General features: G+C 42.3%; 1 protein-coding gene across 2 annotated transcripts in view; it reads right to left on the reverse strand.

The window, feature by feature from the left end:
* Positions 1–20,481, reverse strand: part of GRIN2B (glutamate ionotropic receptor NMDA type subunit 2B) — a 401,212-nt gene that overhangs the window by 166,580 nt on the left and 214,151 nt on the right. For both annotated transcript variants that reach the window (XM_081821262.1, XM_081821263.1), the window contains one exon: positions 3,156–3,754. In XM_081821262.1, the coding sequence (XP_081677388.1) occupies positions 3,156–3,754 (599 nt within the window). The remainder of the gene's footprint in view (positions 1–3,155; positions 3,755–20,481) is intronic.

Consider the following 20,481-nt stretch of genomic DNA (forward strand, 5'->3'; position numbering starts at 1 on the left):
GGAGGGGCGCAGGGAGACATGGAAATAAGTAGGACAGAGAGGTCACTGCTTTCCCAGAACTTACAGGGACAAGCAATGACAAAGTGCAGAATTACAACTGTCTCAAGAGTGGCTTTACTGGGAAAGCATAAGATGCAGCGAAAGCACATAACAGAGTTGCGTTAGTCCAGGGTCCAGGAAAGCTTCCTCCGTGAAGTGAGGCCAGGGCAGAAGCCTGAGGAATGGAAAGGAGGCAGGTGAAGGAGCATCTGCATTTACTACTGGTGGGAAGGGGCTGCTGGAGGAATATATTCAAGGCAGAGAAAAGAGCTAGAAGAGAGAAAGAACACGGTATTTTCAAAGAACTAAAGCAGGTTCAGCATTGCAAGAATATAGTGTTCGAGGGAGAGTGTGTCAGGAGACAGTCTTGGAAAGACAGGCAGGCCTAGGCAGTGGAAGACTTTAGAAACCACATCAAGGAGATGGGACTTCATTATAGGAGCAATGAAAAGCCACTGAAAGGCATTAAGCAGGAGAGTGATGAAATCACATTTTCATTTTAGATCACTCTGGCTACAGTGTAGATTGGAAGGAAGCAGTACAGGGAGCCAGAAGATATTTACGAGGCCCTGCAGCAATGCAGGTAGGAAGAGCGGACCAGGGACACGGCACAGGGATGCAGCCGGTAAGCACAGTACAGAGGAAATCCGTGGGAAACGGCACTAGGAGATGATCAGCGAGGAGATGGCCGGGGGTGTGAAAGCAAGGACAGCTGGGCAATTTTTTTTTTTTTAAAGATTTTTTTAATTTATTTATTTGACAGAGAGAGAGATAGCGAGAGAGGGAACACAAGCTGGGGGAGTGGGAGAGGGAGAAGCAGGCTTCCCGCGGAGCAGGGAGCCCGATGCGGGCCTCGATCCCAGGACGCCAGGATCATGACCTGAGCCGAAGGCAGGCGCTTAACGACTGAGCCACCCAGGCGCCCAGCTGGGCAATTTTTACTTGAGGCAACTGGGTAATAGGATATAGCCTTTATAGGTGGTACTGATTTGTCCAGAAGAGGGTAGGAGGGGAATGGGAGAGATATGGTGTGTTCTAAGCTTCAGATATGGTGTGTTCTAAGGCCCGGTGGACTAGAAGAACCTATCTAGTCACAGCTGGTGATACAGACTGGGGCTCACCGGAGAGGTTTCAACCAGAGGTCAATTTGGGGGAACTTACAGACGTCAGCTGTAGCCCTGGCAATGGAGGGCAAAAGGGGGGGTCTAGGACAAAACCCTGAGTAATGCCAATATTTAAGAGAGGTCTAAAGGAAGAAGACACACCAAGGACTTTGAGATAGAATGACTAGAGAGGGAGGAAGAAAACCAAGACTATACCAAACAAGCAGGGATAACTAGGCTCTGCCGAAAGCAGAGTTCAAGGTGGGATAATATTAGGATTGGATCACAGATAGAGCTACATTAAAAGGAACCTTTGGGGGCGCCTAGGTGGCATCTGACTCTTGATTCTGGCTCAGGTAATGATCTCAGGGTCCTGGGATCGAACCCCAAGTTGGGCTCTGCACTTGGCGGGGAGTCTGCTTGAGGATCCTCACTCTCCCTCTGTCCCTCCCCCACTCGCGCTCACTCGTTCTAAAATAAATAAACCTTAAAAAAAAAAAAAAAGTAACTTTAGCTGCAACTCTAAACTAAGAGCTTAGTCAAAAGGCTTTAGTCCGGGCGCCTGGGTGGCTCAGTTGGTTAAGCGACTGCCTTCGGCTCAGGTCATGATCCTGGAGTCCCGGGATCGAGTCCCGCATCGGGCTCCCTGCTCAGCAGGGAGTCTGCTTCTCCCTCTGACCTTCCTCCTTCTCATGCTCTCTGTCTCTCATTCTCTCTCTCTCAAATAAATAAATAAAAATCTTAAAAAAAAAAAAAAAGGCTTTAGTCCAACTCCCTTCCAGAGGTTAAACAAGTATAAGTAGGTACACCTTCAAACTCCATTAATTGTATTTCAACCTCCCCAGAGTGCACTTTGATATTTTATTTAAGCTGGATGGTACTGGAGTATGTGCTTTCTGCATAGCTTTCTATTTGTCAGATATAATTCATAATGAATATAAAATGGAGGCCCAAAACATACTGTTGAGTCAAAGAAAGTCAGGTTATTGAACAGCAGGTACAGTTATGTTTCCATTTATGTAAAATTGTAGACTTATACGCATATACGTATACATACATCGGGAAATAGCTAGAAAGATGTTCACTAATTATTTCCACAATGACTATCGCTGGTTCCCTGGCTTTAAGGCCATTTTTCTCTTTTCCTTCTTCTTTGTGGTCTTCTGCGTGGTCTGAATTTTTACAGTGTTCATGCGCAGTGGTTTTCTACAAATCACAGAACCTCGTAGAGGATCTTCTGCCCTACACAGTCACGTAACACCCGCAAGAGGATACGCTGGAGTCACGGCCGGATTATGAGGCGAGGCCAGGGGAGCAGAACTCCACCCATGTCTTCTTCCTACTAAAAAAATCAGACTGAGAGCAACTATAGAAGTTGCTTCTACGGCAGCACTCTCACACCTAAAAGGTAGAGAGAAGGGAAGGAGACAAAAACCAAGGGAAGGACCCTCTTCATGTGCCTCCAGACCCATGTGACCTATTGTCCATTCCCCCCCAGTACAGCAGTAGTCCTAAGTAAAGGGACTGGTAGGTCCTCTCTCGTGTCAATGCCCATTGTGTCTTTGATGGTGGTCAAGTATGTAGGGGCCCCCAGAGGCCTGGCCACAATTCCAGACTGAACCTCTTCCCTGGAGACTGACTGTGGACAGTTTACACCTACAAACCTTATTCACTTGGATCATAAAACAGAAGCAACTCTTTAACACCTGCCTAATAAGAGTACTGCTTTGCAGGTTAAATGAGGTCAAACCTGCAAGACCCTTGAGTAACACCTAGCGCTTAGCAAGTGATCAATAAGCGGGAGATGTTGTGTATTTCTTAGAACAGGAGGCCAGCACAGCAAGCTTTGGACTTGAAACACTCCCACCATCACCAACAACTGCCATCCCCGTGGCTGGCCTTCAACCTCTGACGTCTTGAACTGCTTTTCCCAGCACTTCCGAACCTCCAGCCCCAGTCCTAAAGGCCCTCCCCTGACCTCTGCCATCAGGGCGCCCTCTGTCCCACACTCACCTATTTAGCATGTTGGACTGGTAGATTCTCTTCTCATGGGTGTTGTAACAACTGCTCTTGGGCTCTGGGATGAAGCTGTGTTCAGACAGCATGTCAGAAGCAGCAGTGGTGATTATGGCAATCCCATCCCTCACCCTGGCAGGGAGGCCATAGTCCCATTCATCATAGGACACAGAGATGAGCCCGGTGGGGAACTCCGAGGGCACCGTGTCTGTATCCCCTGCCACCAGACTAGGCACAATCCATGTGTAGCCGTAGCCAGTCAGCCCTACGGAGTTAGCGACTTCAAAGATGTAGGTGGCTTCTTCCTTAGTACAATAAAGAAGAATGATGGGACTTTGAAGCTTCTTAAGCTGGTTCTGGATCTTAGAATCTCCATCATCCAGGGACATGTCCAGCAGGAGGACTTCCTCTAACTCCCAGCCCACGAAGCTGTTCTCGATGGTGCTGCGAATCTTGTTTACAAAGTCCTGGTAGCCGGGGAAGTAGGTGGTGACGATAGAAAAGATGTACCAGTCGTACTCTTCCATGATATTGAGCATTACAGAAGCTTGCTGTTCAATTGATGGGCCAAACTGGAAGAACATGGAGGATTCATCCTAGAATAGTAAAAAGGTAAAAAAAAAGAAAGAAACCAAAGATGGTAAGGGAGAGCCTGAATCAATTGGATACAAAGGTTTGTGTTCATTGTTTACTTTTTCACATGCCTTTTAAAATGGGGTGTTTGAATTGCAAGCATTTCTAACACCTTTCTTCCTAAAACTACCTCCTAGATTTGAAGGGGAAAATCAACATAGGTCTATATTCGCATTGTCTGAAATCCTCGGAGCACAGGGAAGCTTCCCACAATCAAATATGTGAATATTTCTATTGCGACACACATAAAGAGTCGCCTTAAGGGGGATAAAGACTCTAAATGGCCTCACATCAGTTTGGGTCAGGTTTCACTGCCAAATGAGTTCTAGGGATACACACACTTTTCATTTTTTGAGCCTTTTGAACTCATCACAACTGTGGATGTGTATCACTCAGAGTGAATAAATGGGAATGCCATCCATCTACGCTTAAACCTATGGGCAGAGGCGGTATAACCCTGGCCTAGCAGGTCGGTGGTAAGCACATGGGACTGTAAGATTGGGTCAGTGTATTTTCTACCAAGAGATAACTGTTGAATTAACAGCACATTGAGTTTTCCGTTTTCCACTGTGATAATGAGATATGCAAGTTAGAGTAAGACGCAAACAGTACATCTAAGCTACAAGTTAGAAGGTCTTGGATTCAAGCTCATGTATGATTAGGGTTTATTTTAGAGCTGCACATAGAAGATTATTCTTCCTCTTACCTGTCTAATGCCACGGTCTCAGTCTCACCTGTGTATTATACACATAACCTTCTGTCAATTCTGAGAATCTTATGTTTTCTCCCTCCTTTTGAGGGAGAAGCCATTTTAAATTTCTTCCATTTTAAGCTGTATTTCACCTGCTGTTCTGACATGTCAAGTCCTGCATTTTATCTCTGCCTTCCAGCTAGAAGAATCCGAAACAACAAGATGAAGACCCTCTCGGCATTGTCCTTCTTTCTCAATCCATTTTCCCCTGACTTCCTCCTGGGTAATGGCATCTCTTTTCTTGTCAGTGCCCCAATCTTTTATCCGATGGTTCATCTCCATTTTATAACAATCCAGGTGAACAAAATTGTGTCTTTCTAAAAGGGGCAGTTCTTTTCTATCCCCCAGACTAGAGCTTCAAAGTACAGTCACAAGAGACCAGGCTTTTAAACAAAATTATACAGCGATTTCTTAGTTCAGGAACATATTCTTATACAGCCGAGAAATTGCTGAGTATTTGGGGGGCACCCACTATTGAAAAAAATACAGGTTGGGAAATAGCCAGCTGGTATCCAGAGACCCTGATCCGGCAATGAAAGCCACCAGCCCCTTGGCTCTGCCAGAGCTATGATTGCTTCATGTGGCTTGAACTTTTCACATTTCCCACAGGCAATCCAGAAGGAAACAGTAGACAGTCATTTGAGGGCAATTCTTTCTGCTAGGGGTAAAATGGTGCTTATCATAGCTCCCTCCTCTGGCTTAAACATACGGTCAGAGAGGAGTCTCACAGGACCAGGGAATTCAGAGAGGTAGAGCGTGTAGGGCAGGAAGAACGGGTGGGGAGGAGTGGGAATTCATTCAGAATAAAATAAGGACTTCATGTGTGCTTATTCCAAACTGCGGCCAGCCCCTGCCCCCTGACCCACCTGCCCCTGGTCTCCTACTACAACACAAGTACTATTCTTCAGGTAATGCTGGCTTTGTCCTTAGGTTATAGGATTATAGGGGGATTCCAGGACAACAAAGTTTAATTATTCCAAGACTTGTCAGGGGTCTACAGAGAACCACAACAGGAAAGGAAGGGCAGCGACAGAACCACCCACCCTGAAAGGCTTTAGAGGAAAAGCTATTTGTTTTCCTGTTACTTCCAAACAATGTTTCATTGGAGGATTCCCAAAATTCCCTTTTTCCACTTGAGTTTTCGCAAAACCTAGTGGATGTAACAAAGTGACAAAAGCTTCTGAATATACCTTAAAATGTACAGGCTAAGGGTGAAAGGAATCCCAATTGTAAACAAAGGAATTTAACCTGTTTTATGATAAGGGAACATATCTTATCACAAGGAGGTTCTTGAATACCCACAACTCTCCATCTATTGTGAGACCCCAGCTGGTTCAAATACACAGGGAGAGATGGCCCTGAGAAATAATCCATGAGGGTCCATAGTAAATGAGCCTATGGTAATGAAAATAAATTTAAAAGAAAACCAATCTAGTATATACCAACCCCACCCTCTTCTCTCTTAGTCTTCTCTTAAAACCCTCTCACAATTATAAATGAGCTCCTAAAGAAACTGCCAGCTACTATGTAAAGAAACCCAATAATATAAGGTGAAAGTAAGAAGAGAGAAAAACTAATGTGGCTCCAGCTCACCCCCACCATACCCTCTTCTTACCTAATTCTACCATCCTCCACAATCATCCTTTCTGACTCCTCTCCCCCATCGATGCCCCGTTCAACTTTTTATCTTACCAATCCTTCATTAAATAAAGGATGCCTTACATGACCATTTTATCTGTGGCATCAAGAAGAGGTTAATGAAGCCAAACAGAAATCAGGAGACAGAGTTATAGCTTGGGCAAATGTTTTCTGGTATAATGAGTGGTCCAGTGTTATTAATTTAGTTGACATATCAATCCGGTATACAGAAGTCGGGAATGGGACAGCTCTTTTTCAACAAAGCTTTGGGCTAACTATAAGTTGCAGGCAGTGACAGGCTTTGCAAATTATGGCCAAAGCCACAAATCAAAGAGCAATCTTCATGTGTGCATGGAGTGGAAAGGACTGGTGGCCACGCATCCATCTTTGCAGGCACCCAGCCTGCATTGCGATCACCACAAGAAGTGTCATCTTCTAAGATGAAGGACAGGGACATAATTCAGTTTGCAGCTCACTATGCTTCCCCACTTACATTTTTATCTCCTAATGAAGATTCCCAGTCACATTTATTGCATGAATGTATGTCTTCACCTTGCCGTTTGAGCATCTGTAAAGCATTTGTGTATAAAGGGCCACCATGACTGAGATAATTAACACAGGGAAGATAGAATTGTACAGTAGACCCCATCTGTCTAGAACCATTATTTTGAACCCCCCATCACTTTGATGTTCGTGGTATTTATTTGCTAATAAGAAACAAAAACAAGTCCTTTTTCATTCTATTATCGGTCCCCAAAATAGAGTTAACAGTATGGGAGATTTCTCTTTTGCATCCCCCAGATCCCCTACAGACCCACTTCTGAAATGAAGGATTAACGACTGAAGCTGCTGCTAATGCCCCTGGCAATAGATTTTAGCTGTCAGACCACTTTGGGAATTGTATCAACTGGAGAGAACCACCTTGCCCAAATTCATGCCCCCTTTCCAGGATAAACTGCCCTGAATGACTGCTGGTCATGGAGTAGAAAGACCTTGTCCTCTTGCCCTGACTCTAGACACCTCTGAAGGATCAGTCAATTTTCAGAACTTCCCACAGGGTTGGCTGGAGCTTCCATTAGAACGGCATCACACCTTTCCTTCTCCCTCTGCCCACTCCTGCCCGATCTTCTCTTTGCATGGCGATGAGCTCAAGAACACTCCCTAATACCTCCTGTATGTTCACCTTGGTCTCAGGGTCCGCTTCTCAGGGAACCCAACCTGAGACTATTCAGTTCCCTTTTTCAAAATGGAAGAGAGATGGTCTTAAAAAAAAACATGATATCTATTTTCAAACACTGAAATGGCCTATATGTTAGAAAGACAAGTCTCTGCCCATTAGTTCCAGAGGAGAAAGCTGGGACTAATGAGTAGAAATATTAAACATCATTATTCGATTCAATAGAAGAAACAGGTGTGCAACAATTATAGCTATTTAGAATGGAATGAAACTCATAAGGCCATGAGCTCTCTGTTGCTATAAGCATTTGAACAGGAGCTGGATTATTATTTGATAAAGAGATTCTCCCCAGCACTCTGCCTGGAAAACATCACGCTCACCTTTATGGTCTAGTTCAAGTGTCAGGTTTTCATGCATATCCTCTTTCCTAACTTCCCCAGGTAAGTTAGTTCTCTTTGCCCTGTACTTTCACAAGAGTTGGTATATGCCTCTATCTTAATATTTATCACACAGGAAGCATACATGCCTCTCTCCTCCCACTAAAAAATATGTTTCTCAAGAGCAGGAGCTGTGCCTTATTCATCTCTGGATCCCTAGGTGGCATAGGAAAAAAAATGGTTTTGTATTAATATTAAAAAAGAAGGTTCCTTTATTGGGTGAGAGATTACTGAAATAACCGATGGTCTCATCTGGTTTCAAATTTCTATGCTGATGGCATATATTGACCTCATAGAAATCAGCTATGCCTGAATAGTTATATATATATAAACCACTCTATTATAAAATGTGAGGGATCCCACTTGGGGCCAGGTAGACAGGCAGAAAATACTAATGGCCATTTCCTTACTCCTCTGCCACAGATTTCTTGAAAACATCATCTATACTCACTTCCTCCAATTCCTCTTCTCCCATTCTGTATTACACTAACTCCAACCAAACTTTCAACTTCACTAGAACTCCTCTTGTGAAAGGCAGAGGTGACCTTGATATTGCCAACTCCAATGTCCATCTGCAATCACTGTTAGAGTCACTAATGTACCCTCTAGATTGAGAAGACACTTTAATGCCGAAAAACAAAGCAAGCCATTCCATACCATTTACACAGAGTTCTGTTCAGAGTAATTTATGGAGAGGAATGTGCAGACAGATGATGCACAGCACTACATAGCTCTTCTCCATCCTTATCCAGACCTCAGTCCCCAGCTTTTGTGGAGTGAGGAGCATGATGATGAGGTCACAGGGTAGTTATCTAAAGTGGGGCTATCTGTGCACCAGAGGGGACCTCTACTAGTTATCTCAAGGGGTGCCTGCCACCTGGGCACCAGAGGGGGGCACAAGGCGTGGGGCCAAAGATGGAGTCAGTGTTGTCAACACTCCTGCACTCATCCTTACCTATGAGGAGCATTTGACATGGCTGATCACTTGGCTCCTAGCTAGGCTTTCTTTCCTTGGTTTCCAGAGCTTCACATTCTCTTGACCTTCCTCCTAGCTTACTGGCTGCTATTCCTCTGTCTCCTTTGCTGGTTCCTCATCCTCCTTCTGACTTTTTAAAGCTGAGTCCCCCAGGGTGAAGCCTTGGTCCTCATGTTGTTTCTATCAACATTCACCTCCTCAGAGATCTCATCCAATCTCCTGATTTAAATCCTATTTATATGCCAATCCCTCTCACACTTCTTTCTCCAAATCTTCAAATTTATTTATCAAACTACCTATTCTACATGTCCATTGGATATCTTAGAAACATGGCCAACATTTCCAAAACTGGACTCAGTCTTTCCCATTTCAGTTAAAGGCAAGTCAATCCAGTTCCAACTCCTCTCTTTCTCTGGAACCCTATATCCAATCAACCAACCTTGATTGCTGACCTTCAAAATGCATCTAGAACACCACCTGTTTTCACCAGCTCTGTCTGAGCCACCCAGCATCCTTCAGTCAGTCACTGTAAGAGTCTACTCAGTGGTCTCCCTGCCTCTGCCCTCCAGCCCCCTATAGACCATGCTCAACAAAGGAGCAGGCCAATCCTTTTAAAACTTAAATCATAAGATGTTATTCTCTGCCCCAAACCCTCAATGACTTCCCAATCCACTAAAAAGAAAAAGCCAACAGCCTTGATTTGGACCGCCACTGGCCCATGGATCCCATCCTCCCACCCTTCCTCTCACTCTGCCCAGGCACTCTGACCTCTCTTGAACATACACACTCTTGCTCCAGACCTTTATTCTAGGTATTTTCTCTGCCTGGAACCCTCTTTTTCCAGCTATCCACGTGTCCACACGCACCTGTTTCAAGTCTTTGCTAAAATCTCAACTTCTCAACAAAGCCCAGTTCTCGTCCTACCAAGGAATACCAACACCTGCCTGATCCCCTTATCCTGCTCCATTTTTTTCTTGTTGCCTTAGCATTTATAACCATCTGACAGACTACATGAGTCGTTTGATATGTTTACTATGAACTTACTGCCTCTTCCCAACTACAGTGTAAACACCAGGAGGGCAGGGATCACTGTTTGTTCGCTGCCACAATTCAGTACCTGAAACAGGGCCCCAGTAAATGTTTGTTGAATTTAAAAATGTAGTAACTGATGTTGCAACCAGATAATTCTCAAATCTAGTTTATCTTTGTGGGCTTCCCATTGAGATTATGTTTTTTTAGTATCACAAAATCTTTCACATTATTCAAATGGGAGGACTTCCTAACATCATAGGGATTAGGATCCTGCTAGAACATTAACACAGAATCAGATTAAATAAATCTGATTTTCCTTCTAGTCCCTCCTCCTAGTATATGAGTGAAGAAAATCCTGTTCTTCTAAATTCAGTTCTTTAGGAGGATCTGTGTTTGATAGAAGGCTAGAACTGCTAGACTATCTGCAAACTTTCTCCACTACCACCAGATTTAGGAAACAAGTATGGAACGTTACCCATCTGCCCTAAGATGGGATGAGAGGTGAGGGTTGTCCACCTGCCTACCTACTCCTGGCTATTTCTTCTTTCTTTCTTCCACACCAAGCAGAGTAGAAGCAGAATATGGAGGACAAAATCTCTTCTCTCCCAAAATAAGGGAAGGATGTTCTCTCCCCACCTAACTCCAAGAAACCCCATCCTTTGGGGACTAGAAATTCTGATTCCACACTATCATTTTTTCAGGTGACTAAGGCTGCAGGTGTTAGCTACTGTGGGTGGCTTTGAATAGTGTCAGAGTTTTGTGAGCAATGCCTTGCAAGATAGGGAAAATGCCTGATGTTCTCTAGCCTTGCCATTACTCAGAAATATCATGACTGAAACACATGACGGAAGCTCACTGGTGGAGAATCAGATCTTTCCTGCCTGCTAAATGCCAGATCCATTCTTTTTTAAACCTTTGGACACAAAGGAGAACACTCTGGGTTTTCAAAAGCCCAGGAACAAAAATTCAAGCAGATAGGGCTAGTTTAAGAGCCATTTTGGATAACTAAACAACTCCTGCAGAAGCCAGCATTCTTTTTATTTGCTTTTTCTGAAGATAATTTGGCTTTCTCCTTGAATTTTGCCCCATTTTGCTCCCTGAGTCTCCTTCTTGAATGTGCTTCAATTGCTAAGTGTAAGTCACAGTTGAGAAGCAAACTAAAGGTACTCACTTTGAGAATGCCTACAAGGTTCTTCTTATTCCAGAACTCAGAGACAACATAATAGCAAGAAGAAAGCTTATTAGAAGGCAGACAGAGGGGGCAATAAGAGGGGAAGAATAAAAAGGCAGAGTTCCTCTCACTAGCATACCCAAATGAATTACAGAATTAAGTAAGGGAGCAAAGGGCTTGGCTAGTACTAAGAGAACTTCTAGAATGTGTTCGTGTTCACCTGTAAGGTATCAGGACTGCCAAAATCTTAACAAGGCTATTTCATTTCATCTTAAATTAAAATTCCTCTCTATGGCCTACTCCATTATGCACATCAAAACAACTCTCAGACGGATTGGCTTGTATTTTTATTAAGAGGTTCTTTTCTATAAAAGAGCAAACTGACAAGTTCAGCAACAATCAAGTTCGGTGGCTGAATAAAAGTACTTTTAAATAAATGCAAGGGAAGAAGGTGGGGGAAAGGAAAAGCTGGAAAAGAAAATGAAATGGAGAGAGAAAAAAATAGTGTAAATATTAAACTAGCATATTCGTTACACAGTAGGATTATCAATATCAGACTATATTTATCTAGGTGAATTTATAAAATCAAGTGTGGGGGCGCCTGGCTGGCTCAGTCAGTAGCACATGTGACTCTTGATCTCAGGGCCGTGAGTTCAAGCCCCAGACTGGATGTGGAGCCTACTAAAAAAAAAAAGTGTGTTCAACACTAATATCGATCTGGACAGTTAACAGGATAAAAAGAAAGTCAACGTAAAACTAAACAATATAACCAAAGGAAAACAAAAAAAAAAGTATTAGGTATGAAATACCACCTCCCAAACTGCCTGTGCCTTCAAAGTCTTTCCACTTAACTTGAGCCAAAGGGGTAGAGTTTACAGAAGAATTGTGATTATTAATGAAAGGACAGGGTTAAATACAAGCTGTTGATGGTACTTGACGTACTAGCAGCATTTTTCAGAATAAAGATGTTGACATTTGTTTCAAATAAATTAACATTCCCATCTCTTCATACATATTTGATCAGAACATCACATTCACATACCAATGGGAGTACAGAAGTGGGAAGATGCTCACAGGAGGGGAAGGATAGAAAATGCATTTTGTATTTGATCAAGCGATGAGTGTTAGCACCTAATTTGTTACTGAAAATAACAAAAGCACTGGTTCTAGACATAGTGATTATGTCCATACACATGGATTTTTTCAAGAGATCTCTGGAAAACAGGGAGTTCTCATGCTTCTGTCCCTTCTCCATATAGAAAGACAAAGCATCCCTGAATTTAGAATTTGGACCAATCATGCTCATTTGGCACAGGTTAACAAGCCATTGTCTCCAATGGTAGAAAGAAGTTTTCTGAGAAGGTGTTTTTTGCACTAAACATCCAGTGATCGGTTTTCCTAAGTCCCTGGATTGGAAAACTGATCACTGCACTGCTTCCTCACATCAGCAAAGTACGGCTGTTCACAATCAACGCGGCTTTGAATTTATTCACATCTCCCAAACCAATTTGGTCCTCCCTCTAAAAGAGGCAACGCATTTTGAAGGGCTCCAGAAATGAAAATAAAATTGCATACAGGCATTTTAAAAATATATATACATATCTTCAACAGCTCGTCAGCACCTGCCTATCTTGGCCTCTCTTAATTGTAGGACTTAGAACTTGAACCACCAGGCATGCCTTCCAATCATTAAACTGGGACTGGCCAAGGACTCTCCTCACCTACAACATCTTCTAGAGCTGATGGGGCTCCTCTAAGCCCAGGATTTGGTGCACCTAATGTGAGCCTGGCTGAGTAAAGACATGTCCAATCAGAAGAAGCCTTCCTTCCTAACAGCCTCACCATGGGTCCAATCCAAAGTATGAAGTATCTTCTTCATGGTCTTGAGTTTTATTCCATCACTTTTGGATGAGGCTCCCTACTCAGAACTTCCAACTCTTCTATATAGTCCCTGACAAAGTGCCAACATCCCTGATGCTGGCCCCTGTTCCCTATTTCTGCAGATGCCAGCCGAGGTCTGACACCCCTTTCCTGACTTTAACAGTGAGATGATTAGCACATTAGTAGTGCCAACAGTTTGCTGCTTTGCACATTATTATATCAAATCCCTGTATAGCCACACCAATCTGAATCACACCAGGTTTCTCAGAGCTTGCTGGCCCCAACGCTGTGGCAGGCAGCCCCCTGGCAGGGTTCAGTCCAGTCTTCCCAGCTTTCTGACCTTCCCTAGACTTACTGTTCAGATTCCAGTATGCATGGCCTCAATAAAGTGAAACTGGTGTCCAGGATTTGGCTGCATCCAAGTTGACTTGAGATTTTCTTCATTTAATACTGAAAATTACATTTGCTATTCCTCATTTATGCCTGCTGGTTATTAGCACTAAAAATGGATCCTTAAGAGTTCAGAGTTCCTAACTGCTTACTCTTCATTTTCTTTTCCTCATGCCCTGGATTGGCATGGGGATATAAGTCTCACCGAGAGTATGACACAATCTATTAGAACCCAATACCCAGCTCCTCAACTGCTACAGAGAGAACCAAACTGAAACTAGTTTTCTAACCACACAATCTTGTCCATGATTCCTTGGAAACAACATATGCATTTTTTTTTTACCCACACAAAGAAGGAATATTTGGTTTAGAAGGTACAGAATACTGCAGATCCAGGTTCTAACTCACTCAAGGGTCACTCCCTCTGGCCCAGCCTGTGCCCTCTGACTCAGTGGTACCAACTCTGCCAACATTTCCAGAAACCACCTTGTCACTTCTACAGTCAACACTGCAGTCCCATCTGAGGATCTTTCCTTCTTTGCCTTTTTTTCCCACAGTCCTATAGTTCAATGGATAAAGACCTCACTGGAATGTCCCAAATGGCCTACACCCTTAGCCCAACCAGTATTTCCATTCTTCTCTCTGGGGTCTTGGGGAGGGGAAATGCTGTCAATATCTCGACTTGACTCTGGAAGATTGGCCAAGTTAGGACAAGCAGCAGCCTTCACTCAAGAGAGATATCGAAGTTGGCGAGATCCTTCTTGCAAATAAGAACTTGGCAAGTAAACAAATGGCCCACTTACTCATTCTTATTTTGAAGTTTGATTACTTGTTTTTAAACCACATTTAGTGGTTTCTATAATGCATAGCATTTCACCTGAATACTTTTCCTCTGATGGGAGCTCAAAGCTCTCTGGAGAAGAGTCATTGTTACAATCAGATGTAGCATTTATTAATCTCTAATCTGGATCCTTCACAGTGGGGCTTCTGCCTATGGATGAATCATCCCAGACAAGAATGAGTCTTCCATACACAGTCTCATTATCTTTAGAACTGGCAGTAGAGAAATTCACCTGAAGCTATCAGGTTCACATTAGCTGGCTGTTAAATCCTGATCCATGCTAACAAAACAAGACGGAGCCATCCTTATGGCTCAGCAATGACATTTTGATGTTAATTCAGTATTGCTAAAAGGTGCCAATATGTTAATCTTTTATAAGCACGACTTATTTAACTCTCTGTTAAATAATGCCAGCCCAAGATCTCAAAGAACAGATATTAACCAGAGTGGCTTGAGAAGACACTAGTCCAGCTTAAAACAGGTCTGCGATTAAACCAGTTTGGGAGAATGTAAAGTAGAACTAGATTATTTTCCAAGGCTTCAAAGAAAACTCTGCGATTTTCCTCGGTTACTTAGGCCAGTGGCAATCTTGACTTTCAGAAATTCTTCCCTATGTCTATCTGGATTCCATCATGCTGCAGATTAAGCCCTTTGGCTCTCATGCTTTCCTTGATGAAAGGCATGTAATAGGCTTTCAAAATTTTTATGGAATGAAATCAGACTGATTTCAAGATAGATGATGGCTTGCTTAAAAGAAGGATACTGTTCCCATTACAATATTTACTGAGTTGTTTATAGTGTACTAGATGTGCTATACACGTATTATGTCAATTAATTCTCACATCCCTGTGAAGTAAGCTCTATTACCCTCCATTTCACCAATAGGAAAAGTGAGCTTTGGAGACATTAAGTAACTCACCCAAGGTTACCATTAGTTTGAGAATCTGGCTAGGTCTGACTTCAGAATGCACACATTCAACCACTGCACCATACATCTTCAAGTTTCTTTAATCATCTCTGTAGCTCCATCTGAACCATCTACACCTCCTATTTTGTGAATCACAGAATGATCACAGTCATCTAGTTCAATTCTACCTCTCCCTAGTGATACAGATTATTTTCATGATTTCCTTAAGCTTCACTCCTATGCATCCATTCACTAGCACATGGGTACTGCTAACGAGTGATAGATTTGGTGCATGTTATTACCCTACAGTATTCTTCTACTGAACATCATACAACCTGTTCTTTATGATCTTATTAATTGTTTGTTAATCAATCAAACATTTATTAAATACCTATCAGGTGCTATGGGAGGTAGAGATGAAGTATAAGTCATCATCCTTGTCCTCAGGGTGAGCTGATTGGAAGACAAGATCAAAATATACCAAATAATTGATGACATTCCTAAGTTAAGTGACAACATGAGTTTTAGAATATGTCATAGGAATGATAAGAACAGAGGGCAGTATGGTGGGACGACTGCATTTCCTAAGCTTCTTTGTACTTATCTCTCTCCTGCCAATTCTCCCACTAGCTCTGTGTAGTCAGCAAATTAAACACCCATGCATTTCAATCCAAATACGACTGTGGATAGAAATATAAGTAACACTGGCCTTAAAGTCAGCCTTAAATTTGTCCTTAGGTGGACGATGAGCGTCTGATGTCCACTATCTCACGCGGCAATGTAGGGGTTGATGGACATACCATACAGTATCATATCCACAGCACTCTACAGTCTAAATGAATTATATATAAATCTATCCAGCTTTTCATTTTCATCTCAGAAGATCGGATTAGTATGACAGGACTTGTCCTTTATGAAGTCAGGCTATCCAGTTAAAAAACTTTCTTCTCTCCAAATAATTGCAAATTGATTTTGTTAAGATTTCTGTTCAGTGTTCCTTCAGAAAAGCTAGGGGAATGACAATTCCTAATCTTGCCTTTCTCTCGGCGTATTTGATTTCTTGACACTGATTTTTTTCCCCTTTGGCTCTCTAATAGCTTTCGGTAATTGTGCACACTGGTCAAGAGGTCAATCATTTTAACGTTCCTTACATAGAGATGACCTAGGATTGCGAATTTAAATCCAAGCAACTCACAAAAGTAGCCTGATACCAAATTTCCTCGAGTTCACCTTGTTAGTCCCTGTGCCCCATTCACAGATACACAGATGACTACTAAATGCTATCAGTTCTCAAAATTGCCTCCAAGTCTATTAAGAAAACATGATATTCTTTTTTTTCTTACTTTCTTACTGACAAAGCAAGTGTATATTCTAAGATCTTTATTCTTGGCCTCGTGAAATTGAATGGCTATATAGTAACAAAGCATCCCTGAGTAATAACACAGTAACACAGTTTCTCACCATTTTTCCAAAAAAAAAAGAGGACACAATCTGAACCAGAGGTGCTTCCAGGTGTCAGTGGGGTGGGACACAAGCTCCTCAGGAGCTCAGTAAGTGTAGGAGTTCAGTAAGGAAGTTTGGTGATGAAGGGTAAATTCATCTCTCCTTAATTCTCTCAACTTCCTAATCCTGAGAGTAACTTCCAGGTTCCCCTCTCTTTTCCTTCACGTAAAGGCAAAGAGCTCCTGCACTGGTCATAGCAAAACATTTCAGATACCTCATTGGCTTTATTTATTAAATATATTCTAGAAGAGGGTTTTCCTGTTGCTCAGTAACTTCTAGAAGCACAATCAGTTAAGCCTCCTTCTTTGATATGTCAAGGAGTATATCAATTATGCCTCGTTTTTCTTTCAGATGAACCTCCCTTGCCCACAGGCTCAGCTTCTCTGCACAGCACGAGTACTATTCACTAGAAGTGGATGCCTGGCCAAAGCAGCCTGTCTGTCCTTAAGCAGTCTGGGCCTGATCTGAAAAGAAGAGCCCAGCTCATCAGACTCTTTGTCTCTCTCAGGAATCTGAACCAAAACCCAGGAAAGAATGGGCGGGTCTTTTATCTATAACATGAACTAGATGAGGGCCCATGACAAAGCAAGGTCATGAGCACTGTGAAACAATGAGAAAACAGAAGCTATGGCAGAGGAGGCCTGAAGCAGAAGTCTTCAGATCCATGTGAGAATCAGAAAGACTTTAAAATACAGACCACGATGTCCTCGAGAGAGACCCAGCAGGTAGCCAGCCTGGAGTGGTCTTAGTTCCTCACAGCTTTCCAGCTCTTTCCATAAATGGCTCACAATAAATTACCTGGTATTTTGTTTTCGTTTTTGTTTGTTTTTTTTGTGTGTTTTTTTTTCTTTTTTTCTGAAATAACTTAGTTGGTCTTTGCTCCTGCCAATCAAGAGCCTAACTAAAAATAAAAAGGCTACCATGAGTTAGTATGTTCTTGCTTTGTATCTTTCCTGCTTGAAATTTATTCTACAGTTTCCCACTTTCATGGGGAAAATATCTTCCTAGATGACCTTCACCTTGGTGAGAATCAATTCTGAGCCTGAGAACTGCTGGAGCAGAAAGGGTGGCTGGACAGAGTCCCCTCTAGTAATCCAAGGTCATTCACCTAAGACCCTGCCCCCAAGGCCCTTCTTGTTGGTGTTTGTTCAGTATGTAACACATGGCTAACATAGAACTGGGCACAGCAAGTCGGTACAACTCACTTGGAGATAAAGACAAATGATTTACCTAATGGTTTGAAGTATCCTTGGAGATAAGACTGCTTTAGCAAGCTATGTAAGATGCTACCCAAACTACATCCCTTTCACACACATTGAAAGGGTTAAGAAGTTGCTTGCAAATGTGCCCCCAAAATAAAGGGAAAAAAGCTGGCAGATGATGTCAGGTACCACAGATTATATGCAGATTGCACATGTACATTGAAAATAAGGAGCAGGACTACATAACACACAGTGATGAGACAGCGGTCTACTTGTGCTCCAAGGCCACCAGGCCCCACAAGCAGCTCCACTAGGCTTTGGGGAAGGCTGCTGCTGCAACATCAGGCCAACTCATAACAGTTCAGAGAAGGAGCTATTTATTTTACCTGATCTTCTATTTTGTTTGAATTTCTGCTAATCTGCATATGGCTCTCCTGCTTTCTACAATAGTAACTACATCTCATTCCCCACAGTTGAAAGAAATGAAATCTCCCCCACCTTGCCCTTCTTTCTCCAGTACCGTTTTCAATAACACCCTGAACAAAACTAAATTCATCTCAATCTTCAACTTTTTCCTCATTGTACCTACAGCTGCTCTGCGCTCTGTTCAAATCATTTCCCACTTCCTTTTGAGTTTAGGATGGAAGACCTGGCTCTAGCCATTAAACTTAGAGTCCTGTCTTCTGAACTCCCAGGTATCTCATACGGATCTCTCTGTGCATGATCACTTCGAAAGAACTGAATGTTCATTGACTTTGACCAAATTTGGCTCATGCTGAGGGCATCAGGAAATAACAAGGTAAAATATTAAGTTACCCTCTGTAAAATGGTGGTTGAGTAATTGGCAGAAAGACTCGTTTCTGAAATATTTAATAGGTTTCACTGAAATTTGTTGTGTAGAAGGAGGTTACACTGTTTTTTAGCCCTGAGATTAAAGGTCAAATAAACTTTAATTTAGCCCTTAGGATTACCATTTCAGCACAAAGCTTGCAACCAGAGCTTTGTGCAAAGCTCCCAATTTCTCAGGCACATGCCTAAAAGGGCAAGAGTACACATTACAGCATTCTCCTTTCTTCCTTTCATCTCTCCAGCCACTGGTGTTTGTTCAGTATGTAACACACGGCTAACACAGAACTTGGCACAGCAAGTTGGTACAATTCACTTGGAGGGAAAGTCAAATAATGTACTTGATGGCTTAGAGTCTACTTGGAGATTAAAAACTATTTGCTTTAGCAAGTTATGTAATAGATGCAAACAAAAACACATCCCCTTCTTAGGCATAAACTTGCATGGTTTTAAAAGGAAGAATTACTGGGGCGCCTGGGTGGCTCAGTCGGTTAAACATGTACTTTTGGCTCAGGTCATGATCTTGGGGTCCTGGGATCGGGTCCTCACAGTGGGTTCCCTACTCAGTGGGGAGCCTGCTTCTCCCTCTCCCTCTGCCCCTCCCCCACTGCTTGTGTTCTCGTTCTCTCTCAAATAAATAAATAAAATCTTTAAAAAAATAAATAAATAAAAAGATTTACTAAGAAGCCAAGGTTAAAAAAAAAAAAAACAAAACAGTAAGAGAAGAAGCATAACTTGGGCTATGGAAAAAGAACTGGATCTGGAACAAAAAAATTCATATTCAAATCTGGATACTTTTTAGGTGTGTGAATTTAGACAACCATTTCATTTATTCAACCATTATTTCCTTCTAGAAAATAAAAGTGCTAATTCTTAATTTATACAGCTGTAAAGAGGATCAAATGAGGCAGCACACAAGAAGCTGCCTAGCACAGTGCCTGACACACAGTCAGTTTTCAGACACGTGAAGCGTGACTCTGCTCCCCACATATGATGGCCAGAAATATAAGCAAGGAGAAGTTTTATTTTGTACCTGTTTACAAACTGGTTGACAAATTCATCATCATTTTTAGGGTCCTCATTGTCTAAGCATCCGTTCTATTTGATTAAATATAGCTTCCGAGTTTGGACCTTCGGTACAACCCAGAACAGCATGGACTCTTTCCAAATATGTGAGAACACTCTACATGCAGAATAATTGAACTAAAAGTAAGAGGAGACAGGCAGAAATAATAAATTTAAATTCTAAATATCCAGCTCCCTTAAGACAGTACATATCTATCCCAGGCAACACAGCAGCCTTGCAACAGATTTGTTTTTTCTTTTACAAATCAACTCATTTCTAAATATCTTCACAGGTCTACAAAAATAATCACACTCACCAACACTGTTCCTCCTCATCAAACCCACCCCCAGCTCTGTACCTAATGTATTCTCATTTAGCAAAATCTCAACCTCTATTCTTACCAGCCCTCAATGGTAAAATAAATAATCTGAGGCCCATTCTCCGGAAGGGCCCTGTGATGTCACTGATTACAGTTGTGAGGACATTTCACACTCAAAGACTAGAAAATAGGAACCCTTGAACAGCTGGAGTCCAGTGGGGGTGTTGAGTTGGAACTGGATAGTTAGAACTGCAGAAGTGACCAGTGTTTCCATATACCCATCCTCAGGCACAGACTCTCAGGCACAAACTTCCCATCTAGCCATATACAAACCACAAGGCTCTATGAAAGAGACAAAATTTTCTCTATTCAGAGGCCTGAATTTTCCTTGTTTTTCCCAAATTCAATTGTTACATTATCTGAAATAGCTAATGCTCTCAGTTGCGAGTTTGTGCATGCATACACCTGCACTGTGCGTACATGCGCAAAAAAAGGCAGAATGGAGTCAACACAGAAATGTCTGTACACAGAGAATACACATCTGTTAAATACA

This window comes from Leptonychotes weddellii, chromosome 5, assembly GCF_054177405.1.
Source record: "Leptonychotes weddellii isolate Sample4059 chromosome 5, ASM5417740v2, whole genome shotgun sequence".
Lineage (NCBI taxonomy): Eukaryota > Metazoa > Chordata > Mammalia > Carnivora > Phocidae > Leptonychotes > Leptonychotes weddellii.